The sequence below is a fragment of the Coturnix japonica genome, chromosome 9, assembly GCF_001577835.2.
Source record: "Coturnix japonica isolate 7356 chromosome 9, Coturnix japonica 2.1, whole genome shotgun sequence".
NCBI classification, from domain to species: Eukaryota; Metazoa; Chordata; class Aves; order Galliformes; family Phasianidae; genus Coturnix; species Coturnix japonica.
The window spans coordinates 20,956,847-20,980,643 of NC_029524.1; the positions used below are offsets into that span (position 1 = coordinate 20,956,847).

At 48.0% G+C, this 23,797-nt stretch overlaps 2 protein-coding genes across 5 annotated transcripts in view; one reads left to right on the forward strand and one right to left on the reverse strand.

The window, feature by feature from the left end:
* The window catches only part of MED12L (mediator complex subunit 12L), a 90,772-nt gene extending 74,201 nt beyond the window's left edge, over window positions 1-16,571 (reverse strand). For all 4 annotated transcript variants that reach the window (XM_015872148.2, XM_015872149.2, XM_015872147.2 and 1 more), the window contains exons 1-11: window positions 16,336-16,571; window positions 13,052-13,156; window positions 11,533-11,724; window positions 10,044-10,203; window positions 7,384-7,553; window positions 7,076-7,186; window positions 6,407-6,676; window positions 5,072-5,221; window positions 4,424-4,523; window positions 3,867-4,003; window positions 4-135 (exon numbers count right to left, since the gene is read on the reverse strand). In XM_015872148.2, the coding sequence (XP_015727634.1) occupies window positions 4-135; window positions 3,867-4,003; window positions 4,424-4,523; window positions 5,072-5,221; window positions 6,407-6,676; window positions 7,076-7,186; window positions 7,384-7,553; window positions 10,044-10,203; window positions 11,533-11,724; window positions 13,052-13,156; window positions 16,336-16,434 (1,626 nt within the window). In that variant the 5' untranslated portion in view covers window positions 16,435-16,571. The remainder of the gene's footprint in view (window positions 1-3; window positions 136-3,866; window positions 4,004-4,423; window positions 4,524-5,071; window positions 5,222-6,406; window positions 6,677-7,075; window positions 7,187-7,383; window positions 7,554-10,043; window positions 10,204-11,532; window positions 11,725-13,051; window positions 13,157-16,335) is intronic.
* Window positions 16,572-16,786: 215 nt separating this feature from the next.
* Window positions 16,787-21,418, forward strand: CLRN1 (clarin 1). The gene is made up of 3 exons (XM_015872165.2): window positions 16,787-18,760; window positions 20,485-20,664; window positions 20,930-21,418. The coding sequence occupies exons 1-3, from the start codon at window positions 18,508-18,510 to the stop codon at window positions 21,193-21,195; spliced, it is 699 nt and encodes a 232-aa protein (XP_015727651.1). The 5' UTR covers window positions 16,787-18,507; the 3' UTR covers window positions 21,196-21,418.
* Window positions 21,419-23,797: the final 2,379 nt, after the last annotated feature.

Genomic DNA, 23,797 nt, shown 5'->3' on the forward strand with positions numbered 1-23,797 from the left:
TACTTCTGCCTCAATTTCTGCTTGTCTCTTCTCCAGGAGTTTGGCCACCACCATGGCCCGGTGCTTCCCAGACCTCTTGCAGCTCACAGCCCACTCACACAGCAGCATCACCACGGCCTCATCACTGGGGGCTGCCTGCGCAGAACAGAACAGAACGGCATCTCATGTATATGGCCAGTAGGCTTAATTCTGAGCAAGGGCTTTCTGATGGATGGATAAAGAAAACAGGTTTTGTTCCTTACTACTAGTGGATGCACATGGGTATTTCATTCATAGTATTTTCTAATTAAATATAATCTGGAAGCAAAAGAGGAAAATCAGTATTTTCACACTGCTGATAATCAAATTTAAACTGTTGTAACATAATGTCACTTCACAAAAAAAAAGGCAAAATAGGAAAAGCAGATGTTCCAGCCCCTCGAGCAGACCACAATTCAGAGGGTTCAAACTGCTGCCTGGATGAGCTGCACCAAGACTGTGCTTTCACCCTTAGCATTTCAGGAGGACATGGGATGGGTCCAAGCGCTGCCCAATGTGCAACGTTCTGTAGGGCAGATGCCAGGCAGAACTCGAGCAGCGCTGGTCAGGGGAACTCAGCCCCTTCTTTGCCTCCAAACCTCACATCCTGGTGAGAGGAAACGCTGCATCAGACAGGGGAGCTCAGCACAGCTGGTGGCACCTCATCCTGTGAGGTTTCACCACAAGCACAACCCACTGCCCAAGCAAGCTCTGCACGAGGGGGTTTGGATGTTACTTATGCTCAGCCCTCAGTGGCCACAAACATCAGCGTCTGGGAACCAAACCTGCTGCTTTCAGGCACGGAAGCCGCGTGGTTGAAATCATCCCACTCAAACCCGTTGCTCAGCCACTTGGGCTACAACACAAAGTAGCTCTTTCTGAAAGCCTTTCAGAGAAAACCAGAGGTGTTGCAGCACTGCCTATAAGCAGAGCAGGTCAGTGAAGAGCAAGAAAAGAATTCTTAGGATTTTTTTCAGTTAATAAAATAAAACAAGCTCAAGTAGTAATGCTTAATACTTTCCCTTCAGTACCCTCCTGTGTTACCATTTCTGATATACTTGGAGATAGGAAGCCAAAAGTACTATTAAAACTGCTTTTTATAACTCAGAGCTCTTTTCCCACTGGCCCTCACTTTTATTATTAACTCAGTGCAGCTACTAAGAAACAAGTCTGACTTCTACTCCAGCTAATGCCACAGCTGAACAGCAGGCTGCACAACCTCTTTTTAGGGACAGAGCAGGGAATGCTGGGCACAGAGCCCACTGCCCAGCACAAACCCCTACAACAAGAGGTTCCCCCACCTGCCTTCACTGCTTTTCCACCTCTCAGGGGCTGCGCATGCACACAGCTCCCTGCCACAGGGCACACAAATGCTGTCCCAGCAGCATTAGCCACCGCTCTGAAACTGTCTAATGCAAAAGGAAAAAACAATCCGTGTGTCCTTGCCAAGGCTCTGCCAGTTGTTGAAGTCACTGAATTTACGTTTCTGTCCAGTCAAATTTCACAGTGACTCCCTTAGGAGCTGAGGTGAGCAGGAACGTTGTGCTGAATTTTCTGAAGCCATAAAGGGTGACAATACCTGCCCAGCCAGGCTTCAGATAACGGAGCGGTTCAAGCAGCTGAACTAATGCTAACCACTTTATTTAAAATATTGCAAGAATGCTCCAAATATGCTGCATTTTCTCAGTGTTTATGGAAATAGACTTTGCCTCAGACAATTCCGTGCACTTTGTTTAGCCCATCTCATTTCCCCTCCCATCCTGAGTCCCAGCACACTCAGATTGGGTCCCTCAGGCAGCAACAGTCTGACTGCTGAATTCCTGCTGTCCTGAACCCAGCAGCACCACCAGCCCTCTGTTCCCACAGACACAGGGGGGGCGTTTTGTTTCAATTCCAGCAAAGTGATCTCAGAAAGACAAATATCAACTCCCAGCATCTGTTACAAGCCCTTTCGTGAGAACCAAGTTCAAAAACATTATTTCACTCTAAAATAAAAAACAACCCTCACATTCTAAGAATTCAGCAGGACTGCAAATATAACATGGGACACGAGCCCTGAACGCACATTCAGAGACCTGAACTTAGAAAACAGCCCAAGTGCACCAATTTCCAGGAAGGTTCGAGATTTTCCATAGTGACGCCGAGAAATTCAGCATCATTTCTTAAAAATCAAGTGCTTTCTCTTTTCACCCATTACCTATTGCACAACAGCTAAAATATACTGCTATGGAGTGTCACTCACCAGCATCACTCCCACTGTGTTCTATAATTCTGCACAATCATATCTTATTACAACTCAGCATTCTCCACCTCAGAGTAAATGATTACGTCATTAGCAGACTGGCAGTAAATTAACCAGACAGATCTCATAAAGGTGTTTGGTACCAGAACTTCAAGAGGGCTGCTCAGGGGACACAGCAGGCGTGTTTTCAAGGCAACCCAACCTCAGGTCATAAAGTAGCTGAAATAAGGGGTAATAATGGCCAGCGACTGACAGCAAGAACAGAACAGAGCAATCACTGCACTTTCAGAACATGCACAACCAATACTGCGCTTTGGAACAGGAAGAAACATTCCGGAAATACAATTGCAGTTGAAGCTAGAAAAGCCTTCTGAAATGCAGAAAGAAAGAAGGAAAGAGACACAAAAACAGAACAAATCTGACCATGGCATGAAATGACAAAGGGATTAAAGACTCAGTGCAGAAACCACACAAGTTATCCTTTCTTCCATGGAAGTGTGGAAAACAGCATGAATGGACCAGGATTTAATTTCAGCCACACAATAAAAATTGTGGTGATGAAACATGTATTATAAAATCTATCAGAGAAGCTAACCTTGCTACATAGACATACATAGTAATTTCACAGCAACACGACATGCAAAATGCTGCTACGTACTGAGTAATTCAAGGACTGTTATGGCTTTGAGTTGGACCGCAGGGGATTAAACTTGAAAAAATGTGGAACCTCCATGCCCAAGAAAGGCCTGGCCCAGAAGAGATTACTCAAATTACTAACATTGTTGCTGCCATGAGAATGCTGTATTTTCTCTCACACAATCTAACACAGTGTGCCTGAAATAAATACAAACCCAATCCTGCCTTGTCTTTCACATCTACCTGCCAGTTCTGAGCTCCACATGCAGAAATACTTCCAAAGAGATCCTATGTCCTCACGCTCAACACACTTTGTTCATCTCGGCAGTTATAACAACACTGACTAATAATTGTTGTGAAAACGTTTCCAAACAACACAGAGCCTCAACCAATCAATACCAATCACTAAGAACATACCATCACTAACAAAAAATGGGTATATTAAATAAAACCCTTTGCCAAAAAGCTTTCACAACAGCAACACAAGCAGCTGTGACAGATTCACAAGTATTTTCCACCTTGAAATTTTACTTTATTAACATGTTGTTAAGTTTCTTCTTTTTCCCCAGACAATTTCCAAGCTAACTCAGAAATCCAACATTACACAAAGACCCAGCAGCGCCACCAGCTGAGCTGTGTAAGAGTAAAACATTAAAGACGTTTATTAAATCTAATAAAGATTTTTATGATCTCTGAACACTGATTTACAACTTTCTGCAGCAGATGTGAAAGGTGTGGGTATTTTACCTAACTCAGGACAGTGCTCAAGAGACAAACCTCTTCAGAATTACAATGTAATAGCAAAGAGTGGCTTTTTCTAAAAAATAAAATGCTGAATAGTAAACGAGAAAAACACTGAAAACACACAGCTTTTGGACCAGTTTCATACACACGTACATGCAGTTCTCGCAAGCAAGAATAAAACCCCCTGTCTACAGATTAGGCAGTGAGAAGAGAGTCCAGTCATTACCTCTTGGTTATCTCTATTCTGGTTTGCCCAGAAAATCTTATGATAAAGTGTCTCCATTGAATTGCTGGAATCCGATCTGTCAAAACAGTGTCGATCCAGCACTTCCAAGGTGTGCAGAACTCGGCTGATGGTCACCCCTAGATACAGCAGTCAGAGAGGGGGAAAAAAAAGTGTAAATAAGACGACACTGTGGGATTTCAGTACCCGCTCCAAAGAGAAACTGCCTATTTTCTAACTTGTATGCTTCATGTGCAGATTTCCAGCCAGAGTCTCTGTCCTACTTCCCCCTACCTAAGCTGAAAACAAACTGTTCCACACACATTTCTCACCTAGGTATCCAGCTATTCCAGGAGCCAGAAGTACCCAAGGCCAAGCCTGATTTCTCAGCTTCTACCCAACATTTGCATGTTAATGTTATTTCACTAGTCCCAGGACTGAGGTGCAGGTGGAGAAATGCTCTATTACTACAATGAATCACAGTGCAACAGGTTTATCCTCAAATAAAAGAACAAATGCAAACCCGAAGGCTCCCAACACTTCATTACGTCTTGCCTTACCTGCAGTTGATTCTTGGCACTTGTCGAAAGACCACCGCACCTCCACAGCGCGACCTCTCTGTTTTATCTGCTGTTCTACTTCAGAGATCTTTGCCCGAACCTGTAAATGAGGGAGCTACTAATTAGACAGCAGGAGGAAGTCTCCATTTTCATTTCAAGCTTGTGACACTTTTCTCAGTAGGAGCAAGGTATCTTGTAATGTTCTACAACATTCCCTGTATTTGGTAACACAAACTAAAGCATGTTTGGTTCAAATGCTTTTATCTGATAAGTTTCTTCTCGTACAATGAAACTTCTTTTACTTAGGTTCAACCTGGCAGAAGTTCATTTCCAATCTGAATTTAACTTCCATTGTGAAAGGTCACAGGTCACAATAGGGTATGATACACCTCCTCTTACCTGCAATTTTACATCTTGAAGTAATTTCTATTTAATAACTAAAAACATCAGAACTTAAGTAAAACTACTGATATTTTCACAAAAATTGGCATCTGACCGACATACAAACTAAGGCCATCGAAAACCAGCACAATTCTGGTCTTAGAAGTTGAACTACATTAATAACTACATCTCTAGCTGCAGTCATGAACGCAACCACTTCTTGGGATATAAAACAGATCTTACTAATCTGAACATTAAAAAATTTACCTGCTGATTAAATGTTGAATTTCCACCTGGCATAGGTAAACTAGATGGAGCAACTTGAAGTAAATCCAGGGGTGAGCCAGGATTAATGTTCTTATTTTCATTTGTGGAATAATTCCACACCAAGGCACTTGGGCAACAAAGAGTTATGGTCTGCAAGCAATAGTACAAAGCACAAGTAGTGTGTCATGGACAAGACCAACAATTCCAACAAGAAGAGAGCTTGAATCACTTTGGTCAATTACAAAGAAAGAAACAACAGACCCACGCACACATTGCAGAAATTCAATTACTATGTTACTTTCCTCCCCCATCATTAAAAGCTGTCTTTAAACATACACACTCTCAATTCCCTTTTCTATTGCTTTTATAACACCACCAAAAGTTAATCCCAGACAGATCCTCTCCATGAAATGTGAGTGAGTCATAGATAGAAGTAACTCATTTTGGCACTCAGCTTTCAGAAAGAAGCTACATACGAAAAAGTGAAATTTAAGAGACTATAATGAACATCTCTGCCAGGTTCTAAAACACGAGTCACTGAAATAGACCAGAAACTTAACCATGACTTCAAAAGAGAAGCACTGCATTGACAGGCCTCAGGAGGCTCCTCCTACAGTTACCACCAGATTCCCATTACCCTGCAGCATCCAGAGCCACGCAGGGCAAAAGCAGAAATCCTTGGTGCTTTTGGGTCAGACCTTCAATATCATCTCAAGTGATAGAAGTTGCTTTGTGTAATGGATTTTTAACTTTAAAGCTGCTGCAAAATTTTTATTTTTATTAATTTAATTGTAATTTAATTTTTACTTTAAGTTCTCCTGGTCCAAATCTGGCTTACAAAACAGCTTAGCAAAAAGATTGCCTAGAAAAATACTTCTTTTTAAGTTGGAGAGCTTGTCTGCATCGGGGCCGTCCTCTGGACCTATCAGTGAGGTGTTGTCTTCGGTCCAGCTGCTCCCAGCACGGACAGATGGGGTCTGGCAGGAACGAGCGAGTCCACTGGTGATGCAAACGCCGCACAGACCGTTACTGAGCCAGAGAAGCTCCATCAGAGGGAAGGTTTGGCCGCTTCTGTGGCAGAGCTGCTCCCTCGTGTGGCAGCGCTGCAGATACACACACGCAGCGCCCATACCCTAAGGTGCTTCCACCTTCACACCTCTGGCAGTGGTTAAGATTCCCCCTCCCACTCCCTCCAAACCCATTCAGTCCTCTTTACCTGAAGCAGCTGCATTTCAAACCACAACCAGTGCACCTCATCAGACCCAGACATACAGCTTTCCAATAACTTCAACGGTTGTGGCCTCGAAAGCAAAGAGCAACAAAGCATCAGCCTACCTGCAGCATACAGCTCAGCCCATACACCAGCGGACGGTGCTGTGGGCAGGAGAGGAAATCTGAGCAGCTGAGCTGCACGGGGCTCAGCACAGGACCAGGCGCAGTCGGGCTCGGCGCTGCCAAAGGAGGGTTACTTGGTGCAATAATCACATGAGGAGAATGTGCAGCTGCAAGGCTGGGGCCATCGCTCAGCAGCAACGACAGGCGTCTGGCACAGAAATAAGCAAGGCGGCGGGACAGGTAAGCTGACTGAACAAACTCTTCTGAGTACTGAAATTAAAACAAGAAGACATTATTTACCAGACTGCCTCCTTCACATCTTCACTTTAATTAACAGTCTAACGTTCAGTATGCACAGACCAGAAGGGATCACCAAAAGAGTATCTAAAATGCAAACCTATACTCCTGTCCCTTAAAAATTCCATCTGTCCTGCAGGAGCAGTTGCAGATGAGGAGCCTTCCTACCAACTTCAGTTAAGAAGGATGATAAAGCATGAAATTTGGAGTGATACCTACATATTTCAAGCACACACCTTGCAATATTTTTCCCTAAATATCTCAAATAGAAACACGTCAATTTTAACACCACAACTATTAGAATCATTTAACACGCGCGAGTTATCCTTACATTGAGTGTGTAAATTACACAGCTTTAGAACACACACATACCTGCAACATTAGTGGCAGCACCAGCTTCAGAATGTCGTCATCAGTAGGTCTGATTTTTTCCAGAACATCCAGTATCCACGTCAAGTACTCGTGTCTCTCAAGCATTCCTTCCTTAAAGGATTTTAAATAACACATCACTTGTTAACTGGGAGCAAATCAAAGTTTTTTTCTGCTAGCAAGTCTCTAAAATAAATTAGCAACTAAGACTGACCATAGTTTTACAACTCAAATTATCAGTAATATCTAAAATACAACTTTCTAAAACGGTGACATAAAAAAAATAATCCATTGATTTCCTAAAATATTACCTGAAACATATAAAAGGACAATTTTTCATTATATTCCCACTGCTTCAAGGCCTGTTCCATCTCTTGAGGCATCCCTACAGAGCTGCTGCCTTGGCTGGAAGTCACATGATAAAACTCTGCAACCTTTGCCAGCTGCTCTCGAAGGTACCTGGTTATAATCTGAGTCCATTCTACAAAATAAGTTTACAATTAGAACACTGCAGATGAGAAAATGGTTCTGTCATGGTGAGAATCATAACAAACTTACACTGAAGAGTATTTATCCACAATATTAACACACAGTTGCATAATGCAGCTCCTATTGTGAATTAACAGGAGTTTTATGTGCCTCCCCTGTGCGCTGCTCTCAAAGCACACACTGACAAGTGTGCAAGCAGCCTGCTGGCTTAGCACGATGGACGAGCACAGAGACAAGCTGTACCTTTAGGGAATCACCTGCCTTTAGGGAATCACCTGTCTCTTCCATCAGAGTTCAGCCTTCAGCCCCTGAATAGCTTTGAAACAGATAAATAAACTTCAGAACTTCCTTCCTTCTGGAATTTATTCCTCTCTTCCCTCTCCCTTCAAACCCAGCCAATAACAACAACAAAAAGAGCAGAACTTTGCACAAGCAATAGGATATAAAATTGCCCTCACTACAATCACTCTGAAACTGACAGCTCCTCTGGATTTGGACCCTGATGAGAATGCACAAACTCAGAAGCAGCTTCTCAGGTCAGCCTGACCAGCACAGTGCAGAGGTCTGCAAGTGTGACTCACTAGCTCTGCTTTATGACAGATAAGCCAGTGGGTGCTGTTCATCAAACACACAAACCCACCAAAATCTATCAGCTTTCCTCCACACTCCAGCACTGATTTTATATTTGAGGTAACTGAGAGAAATTAGTGGGGGAAAAAAAGCAGACCTGCTTGATCATATACATTAAGCTTCGGGAAAACCAAAATGGTAAGGGAGGCATTCTCTGAGCAGTGAAACTGGAACAACCAGAGATTTCTGTTAATATCTCCCAAACACCTGATGGAGTTGCTTGCAGCCTGCATGCAGTGTATTTTAGAAGAGCTCTTTTATGAATGCATAATGCAATTACTTTGACGACCTAAACCTGTTCACTGTCAGAGTTATGGGAACTCTGACACAGCGCTGCTCACCCATAACTAACCAGCTCAGATCTCAGCTACTGCCTTCCTTCTTTTATTCCCCTTTGAATTTTCAATTGGCAGTTCTGTCAACATATAGAGAATGTATATTAAATCCTTTTCTATTCAAATCTGAAATTTCTGTCTGAAGTTAGTGGGTTTTAGTGTTTTCATGGAGCTATTTAGCTACATTGTCTCAAACATTCACTCACTTTTGGAGAAACAATTCCAAATCCACCACATCACACTTGTTTTCATGTCAAAGTATGAGAGAAAAATTCTCACAAAGCAATTACCAACATCTCTGTGCTGCTGAGTTAGAAACATCACAACACAACCACCTTTCTGTTCCCTAGAGCTCAGATCTAAAGCTTTAGAGGGAATGTCAAAGAATACACAATAATACACACCAAGTTTCTTACTCAAGGACCCCAGATAACCTAATCTGGCTTGCAGGCCACAGTACAGGCTTACACACCGATCCCCCAGGCCAAGTCCTTTACAAAGAGACGCAGCACCTGCAGCTACTGGCAGCCTGCCCTGCCATGCAATGCTGCCCAACTGCAGGCACACACCCAACAGGACCACAGAGGCTCACTGACTCCCACTGACTCCCTCCCATCCCACAACAGGGCACAGTTTGAAGCAAGGATGGGACCAGGGAAGCCATGCAGATGGATGTGCACAAGAAAGCCTCCCAGTACTGCAGCCAGCCCATACAACTGAAGAAGGACAAATGCATTGTATTCAGCAGAAACCCACACCATGAGGATTCCACCTCTCCCATTTTTAAAGAAAGGAAGAGGAAGGAAAGAAGGTTTCAGGATCTCTTGGTGCAAAGCCCTGTGTGAATGACAGAAGACAAAGCTGAGAGTAAGAAAGATGGAGTCACCCAGACCTGCTAGGTAATTCCAAAACCACTGAGGATTCATCCCACATTAGCAGGAGCAGCAGCATGAGGGAGCAGGGAGCTATGCTATCCCCCACTAAAACCTCATTGACCTCGCTACAGCACAGCAGCTTGCCATACCTATGGAGACCCAATCTGACACGACATTCTGGGCTAGGGTCCCTTAGAGGTGTTCACTGTTTGGCCTGCTGTCTTGGCATCAGACAGCATCATTCACCATCAGAACTTAAAATACATGCATCGTCACTTATGTTCTGACACACAGGCTTTGAAAGTAGTATCTTGTTTCAGGCTTCCTAAATCAGCAGTTCACTTTACTCCTTAGTACCACTTAGCACAGCCTTTGCCACACCTGCTCCCCCACCAGAGGCCGGGATCAGTGGTTAAGACAGCACAGCCAGCTCCTCAGATGCTGTGCCTGGAGACTGAGGGAGAAATCAGCTGGGAGGAGAACGAGCCAATGGGGCTGTAGTTGAGCTGCATGACTCTTTGTACTCCTTGACACACAATTCTAAGCAAAACCAATTAAAAATCGTTTTTAACTGCACGGGCATTAAGTAACACTGATGCAATGAACAAGAGTAGCAGTTAGAAATCAATGCTGCTTACTTACCAATATTTGGATCAGTGGCCTGGCGCTTCTTAATTTTAGCTTCAGAAATGGCAGCATAGTAGGCACACGTCATTTTGATCAGCCATGCTGCTCGCAGCAGTGGTACAGAATATTTTGCTAAGTAAGCAAAAACATCCTCTTTTTTACTGAGAATTGGAACCTGAAATGAAACGTAAAGCAAGATAAAGCACAATGCAAACAGCAGCCAGCACCTGCAGGTGAGCCCTGGCCTCCTCTGCTTACTGCTTTGACAGCAGCAGACCTCTTCATCAACCAGGGAAGCCTCTATGCTGACAGAATCCACTGTCTAAACACATACAAAGAGATCTGACAATACAAAACAGCTGCCCCACGCTTTCCCCCGGTTACACCTAGTAACATCACTTCCCAGCTTTGAGATGCCACTAGCAAACCTCTCAGTTCTGCCAAGGACATCCAAAGTGCAGAAAAAGTTCTGCAAGCTGATCCTCAGAACTTCTGGAAAATAAAGACAAATCAAGATTTTGGTTAAGGGTTCAGTTGCACAGATGTTGTCTGTATCTTCAGTGCCCCTGGTTCAGAGCCCACAATGATGGAGTGTGCCAGGGAAGCAAGCTGGCCAGCTGTGACACCTGCCCACATGCAGAACATGGCTGGTCCCACAAGACTTCAGGACGAAATGTCCCCCTACGCTGTCACAGCAATCCTCAAGCCCTTCTGCACAAAGGGAGCATCACTTCCAAAAGCGTTGTCAAAGCAACACGTGAGAAAAAGTCATTTCATAACCAGTGGAGACAGAAGGGAATGGAGGCACAAATGCTACACTACCAAAATGCCTGGAGAAAAAAGGTGCATCAGTGCAGCAAACAAAGCCCTGATCCTTTTCAGTAAGACTCCTCTGGGGTCAGCCTAGAGACTCTACCCAATTAGTTTCACAGGGCTCTTAACATGCTTATGCACAGTTGTTAAGATGCCCATAACTCCAGTTTTGTGGGGGGTTTTAAAGAATAAACAAGGAAATAAATCTGTGTAGTGCTTCTAGTCATAAAGTAAACACCTAATAAGATTAAAGGGAAACTGCAGATTAGTTGTACACTTGCCATAGAAAAGTGTGATTTGCTGGTGACCCTACTGGTGGCAGAGCAGTTTGTGCCCTTCACCAGCTGGCTACTTACACATCACTGGTGGGACAAGCTGTTTGGGGTCCCTAGACCCAAACTAAATTGCTCAGTTTATTCTCCTCTTTGTTAAGAAGCTGCAGAATGCTAAGACAAGGAATAACACTTAAGAGCTCAGTGTTATTCTTTGCTGGCAAAATCTCATTAGTTACTCATTACCCTTAGCTCAGTAAACAAGGCGCAAAGGGTACAAAATCAGAAACTTACTTTTTTTGAAAGCAGATAGATCTTAAACTCTAACCCTTTAAACATGTTTTGTGAATACTGCCTTATCCTTATAGACCGGTTAGGTACAAGTCAACATCCAAGCAATAGGAGGAGCACTCTTATACCTTTTTTGCTAAAACAGTCAGTGGTTTACTGCCTGCTAAATCTGTGAACCAGTTGTGAATCGCACTCTGAGAGCGAGCGGTGACCAGCCAGTAGTTGTCTTTGGCATTCACTTGTGGTTTCTTCTTTCCCGTGTCCTGGAACGTATTAAGTTTTAGCTTTTCTGCTAATATGCTGCTGAAGTAAGCGCCGATCTGGTGGGTAAAAAGAAAAATAAACATACATGTGACAAAGCAGTTAGCAAGCATCTACTGTACATCAGTGCCCAGGGGACTTCCATCTCAATAGATGCAGTCAACGCACTAGTCCAGGCTATCGGTCTAATAAGATTACACTTCAATTCCTTGCAGACAGAAGATGGTGATTCCTGGCATTCAGATCCCATATAACACTTCTGCAATATCAGCAAAGAAGCTGCAAGACACCAAAACCACCGCAAAGAAGAGCAGGCCTCAAAGATACCAGAGATGCAGTTACTGCTTACAGTGACTGGGCTGCAAATCCCCTGAGCCACATCATACCAAGAGCTGCACAGCTCGGATTTGGGGCCCAGCTGAGTATATCCTACAAGTGCCTCAGAACATCCCTCTTTCCAGCATTATAACACACCTTAGGGTACATATCTGGTTTTCACTTCTATTAAGAACAAGTCTTACTGTCACAAGAACTGCATCATTGTCTTTCCTTCAATCTTAACAGCAGGCAAAAATGCCACGACTGGGATACTGCTAAGCCTCCTGCCTGCTACTAACACTGCCTTCGCCATCGCTTCAGAGCTTCCAAATGGACAATGCTGTAGAACTGCCCTCCCCAGCAGTATCAATCCCAAAACAGAATGCAAAACAATAAATAAAGAAGCCCAAGGAAGGTCTGAATTGCTGCAGGAGGTTATTTACATACCAAGGTTACCGCAATAGCAATTCATCTTCAGGCAGTAAGAACAGGACACTTGATTTTCTAATAAATATACTCGCAGATACTGAACTGATTGTGGTAATTCCTCCAAACAACTATAAGCAAATTCTCATTGTACTTCGCAGTTACACTCAATAGTCAAAACCAGATTAAAACAGCAGAGAGAAATTAAGTGCAGGTGGCAACTCCATCCAAACAAAACCAGAAGAATGTAACTGGAAACTGTATCATTCCAACAGTAACAATAACAACCTTGTAGTTTACTTATATCTCCTCTCATTTCAGATGCACGCTCTGCTAAAATAAAGGAGCTTTGCTGAAGAAGTAAATCTGCATTTCCCAATAAGCCATTAAGTGTTACACATTGTGAGAGTCAAACAGCAGAAAATTACTTTGTCGGGAAACATTTTTAGAAGATTTTTGATAACTTAGTGCCAGCTTTGTGCTTCCCTCTGCAGACTGATAACAGCAGGTAGCAGAAACGCCACACAGCATCCCTATGTTCTGTAATTAACATGAAGACTTCCAGCTAGAAACCAAGTCTAACCATGGTCAGCTCAGGAGCAAGTGAAGTGAACACAGTCAGACTGAACAGCCCTGTCCTACCTTAGAGGCATTGATGACAATGTTTCTAGCAGTGCCGTGCTCATCTCCTGAGAAGGCAGGCTGATTACTGAAGCCTTGCTTTACATTCACTGCAGTAAGTTCGTCCTGCAAAGAGAGTTGCAAGGGAGAAAGATGAAATGACAGTTTAGGGTGTCACATCGTTCTGAGAAGCGTGTTTTTATAAAGAAACTTGATGTAATTGCTCGCCCTTCACACCCAAACAACCCTTGAAACGTATTGTGTGTCCACAACAAGTTAGTAAGCAGAAACACCACGTTCTCCTGCTCCCATTAAGTGTTTTCTTAACTGCAGACCTCAAGGCCATAACGTGATAAGAACACAAGCTGTGCTGCTGGAAGAGGACTGCTGCTCAGGGGAAGGCAGAAGGAACCAAGGCCTCCTCCTCGCTTGAGCCGTCCGTGGCTCATCCCAAGGCCCCACTATCAGGCAGCAGGGTGAGGGAGCAGGGGCTGCAGGGAGCTCGTGCAGCTGGGCAGCGTCCAGGCAGCACAGCCCTGAGCACACTGGGGAGGCTCTCCTTGAGAAGGCAGAACCCACTGTCATCAAACCAACCACCTGCCCCAAAGGTGCTTCACCAGCTCCGCAAGGCCAGGATAAAAGCAATCCCCAAGATGATGGTGGGGTAACCTATGGAAACAAAGAGCAACTGCCAAACCACCCAGCAAACAAAAGAGGGCAAAATAAAATAAGAAGATAGCGACTTTATCGGATTTCATTACTCAGTTTTGGAAAAATGCATCCCCCAAAATAGTGACCCAGAAGCTTCCATTCATTTGACTCTCTTCTGCTTTGCAACATGCTTTGCTTTTCAGCACTTTCACAAAGTTTGGGAGTAACACAGAAGACATCACTGTATTTAGAAGAAATCTCAGCTCTCTGGGGTTGAGGAAGTTAGCGAGACTCATCTGAATTGTAAATGAAATCAACAAGAAGTGCTGGAACACTGCTCCACCCACACTATCCCCAAGACAGCCTTGAAAACACAGATGAATGCAGAGATGAAAACCATCAAAGAGATTATAAGAAAATAAATAAAAGGTAAATAGCAAACAGATGGAGATCTATGTTACTATTAGAGCCATATCCAGAGATGACCCCAGTTCTGCTATCTTTAAACTCTTCCTTTTCTGAAAAAAGCTGTCTAGATATCACCATACTGTAAGTAACTGAGAGCCGTGTGTCCTACTGCCGTATCTACCGCTGCTGTGGGAGCAAGCTGGGATGGGCTGACAGCATAAACACAGCAACGTTTTGGTTTTGTCTGGCTCTGATTATTAGTACGACTTCTGCCTTCAGCAGGGGCTCAGGAATTTTAAACATGGAACACAGGACAGTTACGAACCCAAACACCAGATAGAAATTAAACAGATAACACCACCTGGGGACACAATGCATAGAATTCAGCTGAGGTCACACGGGAACTCTCCTGATGCCTCACACTCGCCCCATTAATGGCTCGGGGTCGTTATCTTCCAGCACGGCTGTCCTAGTGCAAGGCAAAACTGCCAACACAGAGCAGCAGCACAGCAAAGCCAGTGCTAAGCACATCAGGGTAAACATCCTTCTCCTGGCTGGATTTGCAAGTCCCTTCACAAGGACAAGCACGGGAGCTCCACACGACGCCGTGTGCACCACACAGTGTGTCAGATCCTGCAGGGACAGCAAGCTGCTCCCCAGACATCAAGAAGGGTCCAACCAAGACCAACCAAGGCTTAAAAGGGCTTTGAAACGTGAATAGCCCAATAAACATGCAGACAGGTGGTAAAAACCAAGCAGACAACACACAGTGCTCTATTATCACTGTGAGAGTCAAACTGAAGAGTTTTTCAAACACATTCTTTGTCTCCTCAGACCCAAAAATGTCCTTCAGAGAGAAACCGAACAGTTCCCATCACACTCATGGAGGAGCACAGTGGATCTGCACACGGTCGTTCCTTTTCGATCCACTCACTGAGTCCATCCCTGCCCCACTCCTCCCTCCCACACACAGGCCCCACTTCCAGCAGAGCCGCAGCAGCGCTGTGAGACCTCAGCCCTGCGAGGAGGGACCAGGACTGCGCCCTGAGCTGTGACCGCTGCCACAAACCCCCTGGGGCTGGGCCCACACTGCTGGATGTCGGGTTTGTTCTGAGCAGTGACCCCTTAAAAGGTGTTCCACCAGTTACAGGTTAACGAGCAACCTGTGCTTCATAACAAGAACATCAGCACCCTCAGAGGAGTGGTACCCCCTGCATCCCAGCCGGCACCAAGGCTCCGTCCCACACACAGCCATGGCTCAGCTCAGAGCAGCTCCATGCGCCGGGTCAGGATCACACACAGTGACACGTGTTACAAAAGTACTTCTAACCACCCTAATTGGCAGCTTTATTTCAACACGACAGGTGCATCAGTGCAAGGATGAAAAGCATAAAGATGCTGCAGGGCAGAGCAGACAGAGACGCTCCAAGGGTTGGCAGCAGGTTGGAACGCACACGTTTCACTGCGTTAGCCCAGGCCACTGCCAACCTGCACTGCCCTGCTACGCAGCCAGTGACAGCCATCAATCGTTAGCTTTAACCGCCCGCTTTACGGAGGTCCCAAGAGCAGACGGGCCGAGAGGGCAGCGACGACGCGCCGTTCCCCATCGGGCTGCACGGAGCGCGGCGGGACCGCCGGGCAGCGGCACGGGAAGGGAAACGGGCAGCGTGCGTCGGTCACGGAGGCACGGCTCACGGCTCACGGCTCACGGCTCCGAGATCCGCGGCGCCGCGCTCGCACAGCCCGACCCGACCCGAGGCCTCTCCCACCCTCCCGGATGAACGGCGGACGGGCAGCGCCGTGCACCGACACCAGCGCTCTGCGGCCCCGCGGACCGGAGCGGCCGCCCGCCCAACGCTGCGCGCCGCGCTCGGGTCTGCACCGGGCCGCCGCACCCGGCCGGGCCACGCCACGGCCCCGCGGGCGCCGCTCCGGGTCTGGAAGCGCCGGCGAAGCTCCGCTCGGGGCCGCCGACCCCTCCGACCGCGGCCGCCCCCCGACCCAGCCGCACCCGCAGCCGCAGCCCCGCACGGCCCGGCCCTACCCCGTCCCACCCCGCACGGCCAGGCCCCGGCTCGCCGCACAAAATGCAAGTCAGCGGCGGCTCCGCAGCGGCCGGCACCGCTCAAAAGTTTCGGGGGAGGCGCCGGGCCGGGAGCCGAGGGCGGCGGCCGGGAGCGGGGCGGGCCGGGCTCGGTGCAGCCGGCTCCGCTCGGCGCGGCGCTGCACGGCTCGGCTCCGCTCACCTCCTTCTGCCGCGGGTCCTGCGGGTACACGTCGGGCGGCCCCAGGCGCGGCCGCTTGAGCGGTCTCTGCTCGTAGCTGAGGAGCCCGAAGGCGGCCATGATCGCTCATGTTCGCCGCGCAGCGGGCGGGCGCTGGAGCGGGCTCCGAGCGGCAGCGAGCGGCACCCGGCAGGGAGCAGCACCCGGCAGGGAGCAGCACTCGGCGCTCGCCCCCCGCCTCAGCCCCCGCCGCGCCGGGGGTTGGGCTGCGCGTCGCCGCCGAGGCCGGGCACGGGGCGGGGGCGGCTCCGCTCCTGGCTGCGGGCGCGCTGCCCCCGGACCCGGCCGTGACGCCGCCCCGACCCTCCCGCAGCCCCCGAACGCTCCCGGCCCTCCGCGCTTCCTCGCGGTACCGCGCTCCCGTTTGCGAAGTCGTTCATTTTAGCGGCCGCGGACGGTCGATCGCCGCCCCGTGGAAGCGGCCCCGGCTGCCGGCACGTGCCCGGCTCTGCGGCTCCGGCCGGTACCGGTACCGGTACCGGCACGCGCAGTTCCTCCCTCCGCCCCGCCGCTCCCAGCTCGGCCCCGCAGAGCGGCTCGGAGGATGCCGGTACAGCTGGAGCTGCCGATTCACATCTCCGGAATAAAAGCGGCCGCAGCCTCGAGCTCCCTCCCGGACCCAGAGCCGCTCACCTCCCTTCCTGAAGCAGGACTGCGCTCTCCATCCCAGTTTGTGTCGTGTCCTGCAGCGCGGGGCCCATCTTCCGAACTGCTGCACGGCTGTTACCGCATCAGCGTTGTAAAAGTGAGCACGGAAGCTGTTTTTCATCTTTCTATCCACTGTTTTTCGCAGATCCTCTCCTCGCGCTGCAGCCCCAGGACGGCTCACACACACACCGTGTGTTTTAGAAACACGGGGTCAGACAGCGAGCTGCGGATGGTTCTGAGTACACCTCATAACAATACGAGTTAACTATGATGATTCCTATTGCCAAAGGCAGGAAAAGAGAGAGTCATTAGGTTTTATTCCTGAGACTTTGTCTCAGGCTGTATTTAAACACACATTTGGCTGTATTTAAACACACATCTCCATCTTCCAAAGATTCCAGTAAAGCAGAATGTCCCACAGTTGCTGCAGGATTCCTCAGGGGCGTTCCCAGTTCATTCATAAGAGCACGGAACTTTCAAAGGCACAAACTACTGCTTCATTTGAAACACCACCAGAAGGCTGAATCTTGAAAAAATCCATCATCAGTGTGATCACAGTGAGGTTATATTTTTCTCCCATTTAATTCTTCCCACAAACCTGTTAGATATGTACATACAGGCTCACGTCTTTGCTTTCACTGCAGTGTTGTGGTCATAGTTGTGCCTAGATGTTACAGTCCCTCTCCATGCAGCAGTCAGTGCATTGTGATTAAGGGAAGTGTTCCCAGTCACCGCTCGCAGCCTCCTGCTCAGCACCGAGCTCAGAGCCAGCTCTTGGTTACTCCCAATGATCACAGCAAAAGGCACAGCTTTAAGTGTAGCTTAGATAATCATTTACCTGCACACTGCCTTGCTTCATTTTAATTCTATGTAGCATTCCTGCTGCAGACAAGCACCCAGGTAACGAACCACTCCTGAATTGATCTGGTCAGAGAACTGAAAAGTGAAAAAAGCCCAAAGCCCTTTGTTGGCTCCAAACCTGGGGCTGATCGGCTCCAGGAGGGGCAGCAGGGACAGGACAGGTGCCAGGGGCCCACACCAGGTGAGCTCGCACACAGGTGCCACCGGGTGCAGGTAGGGTCACCCAGCCCAGCCCAAGCTCTGTACTGCCCTCCCCTGCACTGTGAGTACTCCCAGCAGCTCGGCACTGCTGGCTCTGAGGGATTCCCAGCACACAGAGCCCTCTGAAAGCTTCTTTTCTGCACGGCCAATAACCCAGGGGGCAGCCAAGCCTGGCCCTGTCACAGCCTGTCCAATCAGACAGCTGGGAAGTGGAGCACTCATTGAATTACACGTTCCCTTGTTGCCTTACTTCTCCACTATCAAGTGACACAGAGGATGGACTGAATCGCCCTGCAGACTGTTCCATTTGCAGCACAGTTAGAGGAGCTGCAGGGGGATGGGGAGGAACTCACCCTCCCGGCACCTCCCAGTGATGGACACCACACCAGCCCCCTGCTGAGAGTGCAGCCCCCCCCCACCACCATGCCCCCCCCACAGAAGAAAATCCTCTTCTGCCTGGCTGGGGTGTTCAGCTTTGTGTGCGCCCTGGGAACCACAGCAGCCATCGGCACACAGCTGTGGGTGAAGGGAACCATCCTCTGCAAGACGGGTGCGCTGCTGGTCAACGCCACCGGGCCGGAGCTGGAGAAGTTCATCGGGGAGATCCAGTACGGGCTCTTCCATGGCGAGCGAGTGAGGCAGTGCGGGCTCGGCGGGAGGCCCTTCCAGTTCTCATGTGAGTAACAGAGGCACCTGGATAACTGAAGGCTGCTCGGGGACCGGGAGGTACCAGCCCTGTACCTCACGGGGCTCAGCAGGAGCAAATGCTCTAAAGCCAAATGCTGCTCTTCATCTTTCAGCTTTTAATTACCTTTTTTTCTGACACTGGCAAAGCTCACTAATATTTTCAGCAATCTGTGTTTCAATTACAGTCACCCACAATTGAAATACGTATATGCTATTACTTTAAATATTTTCATTTTTCACCTAATCTTTGTCATCCTCGTGTGTGTGTGTGTGCATGCACCAATGCTGCAGCCTCTGTTCTGTTGCAAAAGACACTAAACTAGCAGGAGTCCCATGAAGGAGCTGAGGCTGAGGCATGGGTGCACTTTGCTGCTGAAACAAGGCATCCCAAGGCTTCCAGCCTGCAGTACGGATTGAAAGCTGCTCACTTGTTACTGGCTGACATTCAGTCAACTGATGTGCAAACAGAGCTCAGTACCTGACATACCAAATTTTACCAAAGACAGTTAAAAATGGTTTTGCTTTGCATGTGGTACTCAATCTGCTCATCTCTAAGGATAAGGTCCATGGAATGATGCAGGGAAGACAGTTTGCTTGTAGCAGCACAGATGACAGTCATCTCTTGCAATATACCCTGCATGCCACCTGCAGTTACTACAAAACACACCTTGGGAGCAATGTGCTAAAGCTGCAGGAGCCCCTCCCCAAGTGGGACAGAGCCCTCAGAGCTCCATGTGCACCCCAGACAGCAGAACAGCCACACAGCAGTGCACGCATGGTGATGCTCACCAGTGTGTCTAAGAGGAACAGCATAGAAAACAGGCCAAGTGATTTAGTTCGGTGTTTGTTCCATTAAATGCTCCCCCCTGACCACTACATCTCTTTTAATTGTGAAATGAATTTGCTCTGCCAGCAAGCTCTGCTCAGCCGGGGAAGGCCTTCTGCCTCATTTACTCCTGCTGCTTCTCATCAGTTTCTAGGTCAGCAGTTCGTTTTCTAAAGGTCACAGGCATGCACACTAACACAGTATTTCATTCATTACTGGGCATGCTTTTCTTGCAAGATGGCATTGCCGCTGGAATTAATTTTTCCTGATATGTCACAAAATTGTAGTGACAAAAACTGTAACTGCAGGTGCCGAGGGAAAGATCCAGCCCAGGGCAGTAACTTCTCCTTAGCAAACTAAATTCCATAGTAGCAAATCAAGTTGGTCTCTATTTCCTCTCAGTTTTTTACCTTGCTTTTTCTGGGCCTTCTGCTTCAGATACAACGCACCCCGTGAGCCTTGTACTCACAGAAACAGGAACGGAACCCCCATCTTTGGGGTGTCCACATCTCCCCTTGGCAGCAGCTCCCAGTGGGTTCTCACAGGGAGTTCCCTCTATTTCCACTCTGGAAACACCCACACTCTCCCCTTTCCGCCCACCATCACTCACCCCACAGCTCTGACCACCATAGGAGCAGCACACACCAGCACTGCTGGTTGCTCATGTTCACCCAGCTGTCACTTCTAGATGCAGATATCTTAACTTTTAACATTTACTGCTTCAGATTTTCAGATAAAACCAAACATTTTGAGCCAAATTCTTAAATCATGACGGTAACAAAGCAGCACTGAATATCCACATAAACCAAAGTGGTGTAATCACCATTTGAGACAAAAGCAAATTAACTTTGCTTAATGTTTATATTATTTTCTAACTTCATATTTAGTTTTTCCAGACCTGCTCAAGATCATCCCTGCGAGCATCCACGTCAGCATCATTCTCTTCTGCACGGTGCTGATCATCTTCACGCTGGTGGCAATGGGCTTTTTCCTGTACAACGCCTTTGGCAGCCCCTACGAAACACTGCATGGCCCCGTGGGGCTGTACCTGTGGAGCTTCATTGCCTGTGAGTACCCTCTGCAGGCTGCACATCCACTGCAGTGTGGGGCCACTGCACGGGGACCAAACAGAACATGGGAGGCAGGCAGAAGGGGCTGGTTTTGCTGCATGGCTTTATGCACAGCAGAGCAGAGGGCATGGATGCTGCCCATGGTGTTTGGCAGCATGGCAGATGGGAGCCAACCCCCAGCAGTGGGGCAGTTCCAGCAGCCCACAGACCTGCAGCTGTTCCTGCAGGCACGAGCATGATGGGCATCTTGTGCTCCTTCCAGGTTCCTGCGGCTGCCTCATCATGATCCTCTTCTCCTCCGAGGTGAAGATCCACCACCTCTCAGAGAAAATCGCTAACTTTAAGGAGAAAAGTTTCACATTTAAGACCCACAGTGAACGGTTTGCAGACTCCTTCTGGATCATCCTGGCCTGCTCCCTGGTGCACTTCCTCAACGCGCTGCTGATACGCCTGGCCGGGTTCGAGTTCCCCTTTTCTAAACCCAAGGACACAGAAACAGCCACTGGTGCCGCAGACCTGATGTATTAAAGTCACACGGCATGAGGACAGAGGTGTTCATCACTGCTACCTTCAGCAGCCACCACCTGCACCAGCTTTTAAAGAAGTTAACAACAAGAGAAGGTTTCAGATAACTGTTGGTGTGACAGATAGTAAATAAAAGATAACACGCTAGATGATAAACCCAGATCACAATACCCTTTCTCTCTTGGATTAAAGCCTTAATGAGGCATCTGCTTCTCTTTCCTCCAGACCTGATTTGAGAAGCAACTGCTGTGAACAGAACTGAGAATTCAGCAGCACAGATCTGGAGCAGAGGCACAGCAAGGGGACTGCCATACAGCCACTGCCCATCACCAGCACTGCTTGATCCACCTGCAGCTCTCAGGGAGCCACAGCACAGCCCTGCAGCACCGGGCAGCAGGGAACGGGGCAGGGAGGAGAGCACCCACCCTGCTCCTAGCACAGCCCTGCCACAGGCAGCAAGGCAGCAAGAGAGCAGGGGATGGCCCAGCCCCAGAGCATCTTGCTGACACCTCACACAGAGGCATCATTTCTGTCCACGAAGAGCTCTAAGCTTTAAAACCCCAACCTTTAACTCCCTCCAGAGCTCCATTTTGTAGAGAAATCCACGCAGCAACAGCTTTGTGCCTCAAGATGAGGAGTTGTATATAGAAACATAACATGCACTCACAGTGCTGTGCCCCGAGGTGAGGGGTGAACCCAGGGCACAGTAATGTGAGCTGAAACCCAGCAGTGCCCATCACAGCCCCCCCTGCCCATAGGGAGTTCTGCCTAGCCAGTAGGCAGCAAGTTGTCATCAACAGTACAAATAAACATGGACAAAACGCCATAGCCAGCACAGGCATGATGCTGTGCACCTGGCACTGAGAGCTTCCAATGCAAGGGGTGATGGAACCCAGAGCAAAAGGATATATTTGCCTTCATGCCCTTACCTCCCAGTCAGGCACTGTGCTCCAGCTGCTCAGCACGTGCACTGTGCCTCACCCACCAACCACACGTGCAAGGAAGGGCTTCATCCTACCAACACTGCTGCACAAGGACAGCACTCAGGGCACACAGCAGAAGAGGAACAAAGGGTCTGCCCAGCTCCCAGTTATCTGCAGAGGTTGGCTCCTGCACAGTTGTGTGCCATGAGCAATCCCCTCACAGTGACCTGCAGCAGCGCCTGCCTCAGGAGCCCCAAGCTGCAGTGGTGCACAGGCTGACCTTGCTGATACAGATACTTGTCTTTCTATAAAGTATATAAACCTATATTGCGTGGTGCTCCACTTGTGCTCCTGGATGAACACCAGCAAACACCAGCACATGCTCCGTGTGGTGCTTCAAATCCATGAGCCTCAGCTACAGTTTTTCCCCATGTCATTTCTAGAATGGGATGTTTCATGCTTAAAAGAAAAACAAAAAAAAAAAAAAAAAAAAAAAAAAACAAAAAAAAAAACCAAACACAGTGAGGAGAAATATCTAAACACATTTGGAAAGTTTTCCTGAAAATTCAGATTTTTCCTTATCACAATAACAAGTAGTGCATGGGTGTGTCTGTACATCTGAGCAGCACTGTAAGTACACACACACTGCCTGGGGTGGGAGTCAGGCTCCTCCAGGGGTCAGGTTCTGAGTGGGGAGCACAGAGCGTGTCTGATGCTAATTAAAGTTTAAGCACAGTGTGACAGCAGCAGATGGATGAGGGGATGAGGGCTGTGCAGCGGGCAGCTGGCTCTGCTCCCCTCCACTGCACACACAGAGGGTGCCAAAGGGGCAGTGAGGGGCTGAGCACAGCAAGCACGCTGAGCACGCTGAGCACCCTGCTCACAGCTGAGCTGACAATGCACGCTGCCCTCACTGAGCACATGGAGCCCCAAACTGCTCTGGATGAGATCTCCAGCAGAATTTCAGATCTAGACAAATGGAGAAAAATCTTCAGTTTCTGTGGGTAAGTTTTTCAGTTGCTTCGTTATTATCACATCCCAAATTCCAGATGTCTACAGTGTAGTCAGTAGGTAATATTAATGTGGTTGTTTGTGACGTGTTGTCATTATTAGTAATATCATGCAGTGTGTTATATTAAAAGCAGCAGCTTTTACTTGCTTTCTCTCCTGCAATTCTCTTCTGGCTGCCTCCCATTTCCAAACACAGCAACACCTCTGTTTTCTTCTAACATGCATTTCTTCTCCCTTTGCAGCCGGGAAGGCAGCCAGCCCAGCCCCCAGGTGGGTGCTCCTCTCTCGGGTTGTGCTGTTCTCTCTTCCCCTGACACTGCAGCCCCCTGCAGTGCCCACATGGAGCTGCTCACACCCCTCTGAACACGCGTGTGTGTGTGTGCTCTTAGTGTTTTATAAAGGGCCGTTTTCCCAACCTGAACCAAAGCAGAAGAGCAGAGTAGAAATTAACCTTTATGAAATTAACCTTTAAGAACATGGGGGGAAAAAAGGCTATGAAATGAAGAAGCACACAATGTGTTTGGACCCTGCCCTGTGCTCAGGCTGACAAGCACGGACATTCACATCCTGAAGTCCAAATACTTTTCCACGCTGTTATCATTCACTTCTGTGGGAGTTGTTTTCAGCAAAGGGAACCAGCTGGAAACGAGATGCACAAAGTGTATTTACTC

Excerpts from the sequence above, each read along its gene's own strand:
- CLRN1 (XM_015872165.2), top strand. The coding sequence starts at position 18,508 with ATGCCCCCCCCACAGAAGAAAATCCTCTTCTGCCTGGCTGGGGTGTTC. Across the intron at positions 18,761-20,484 it reads GAGGCCCTTCCAGTTCTCAT|TTTTTCCAGACCTGCTCAAG; the intron begins GTGAGTAACAGA and ends CTTCATATTTAG. Across the intron at positions 20,665-20,929 it reads CCTGTGGAGCTTCATTGCCT|GTTCCTGCGGCTGCCTCATC; the intron begins GTGAGTACCCTC and ends TGCTCCTTCCAG.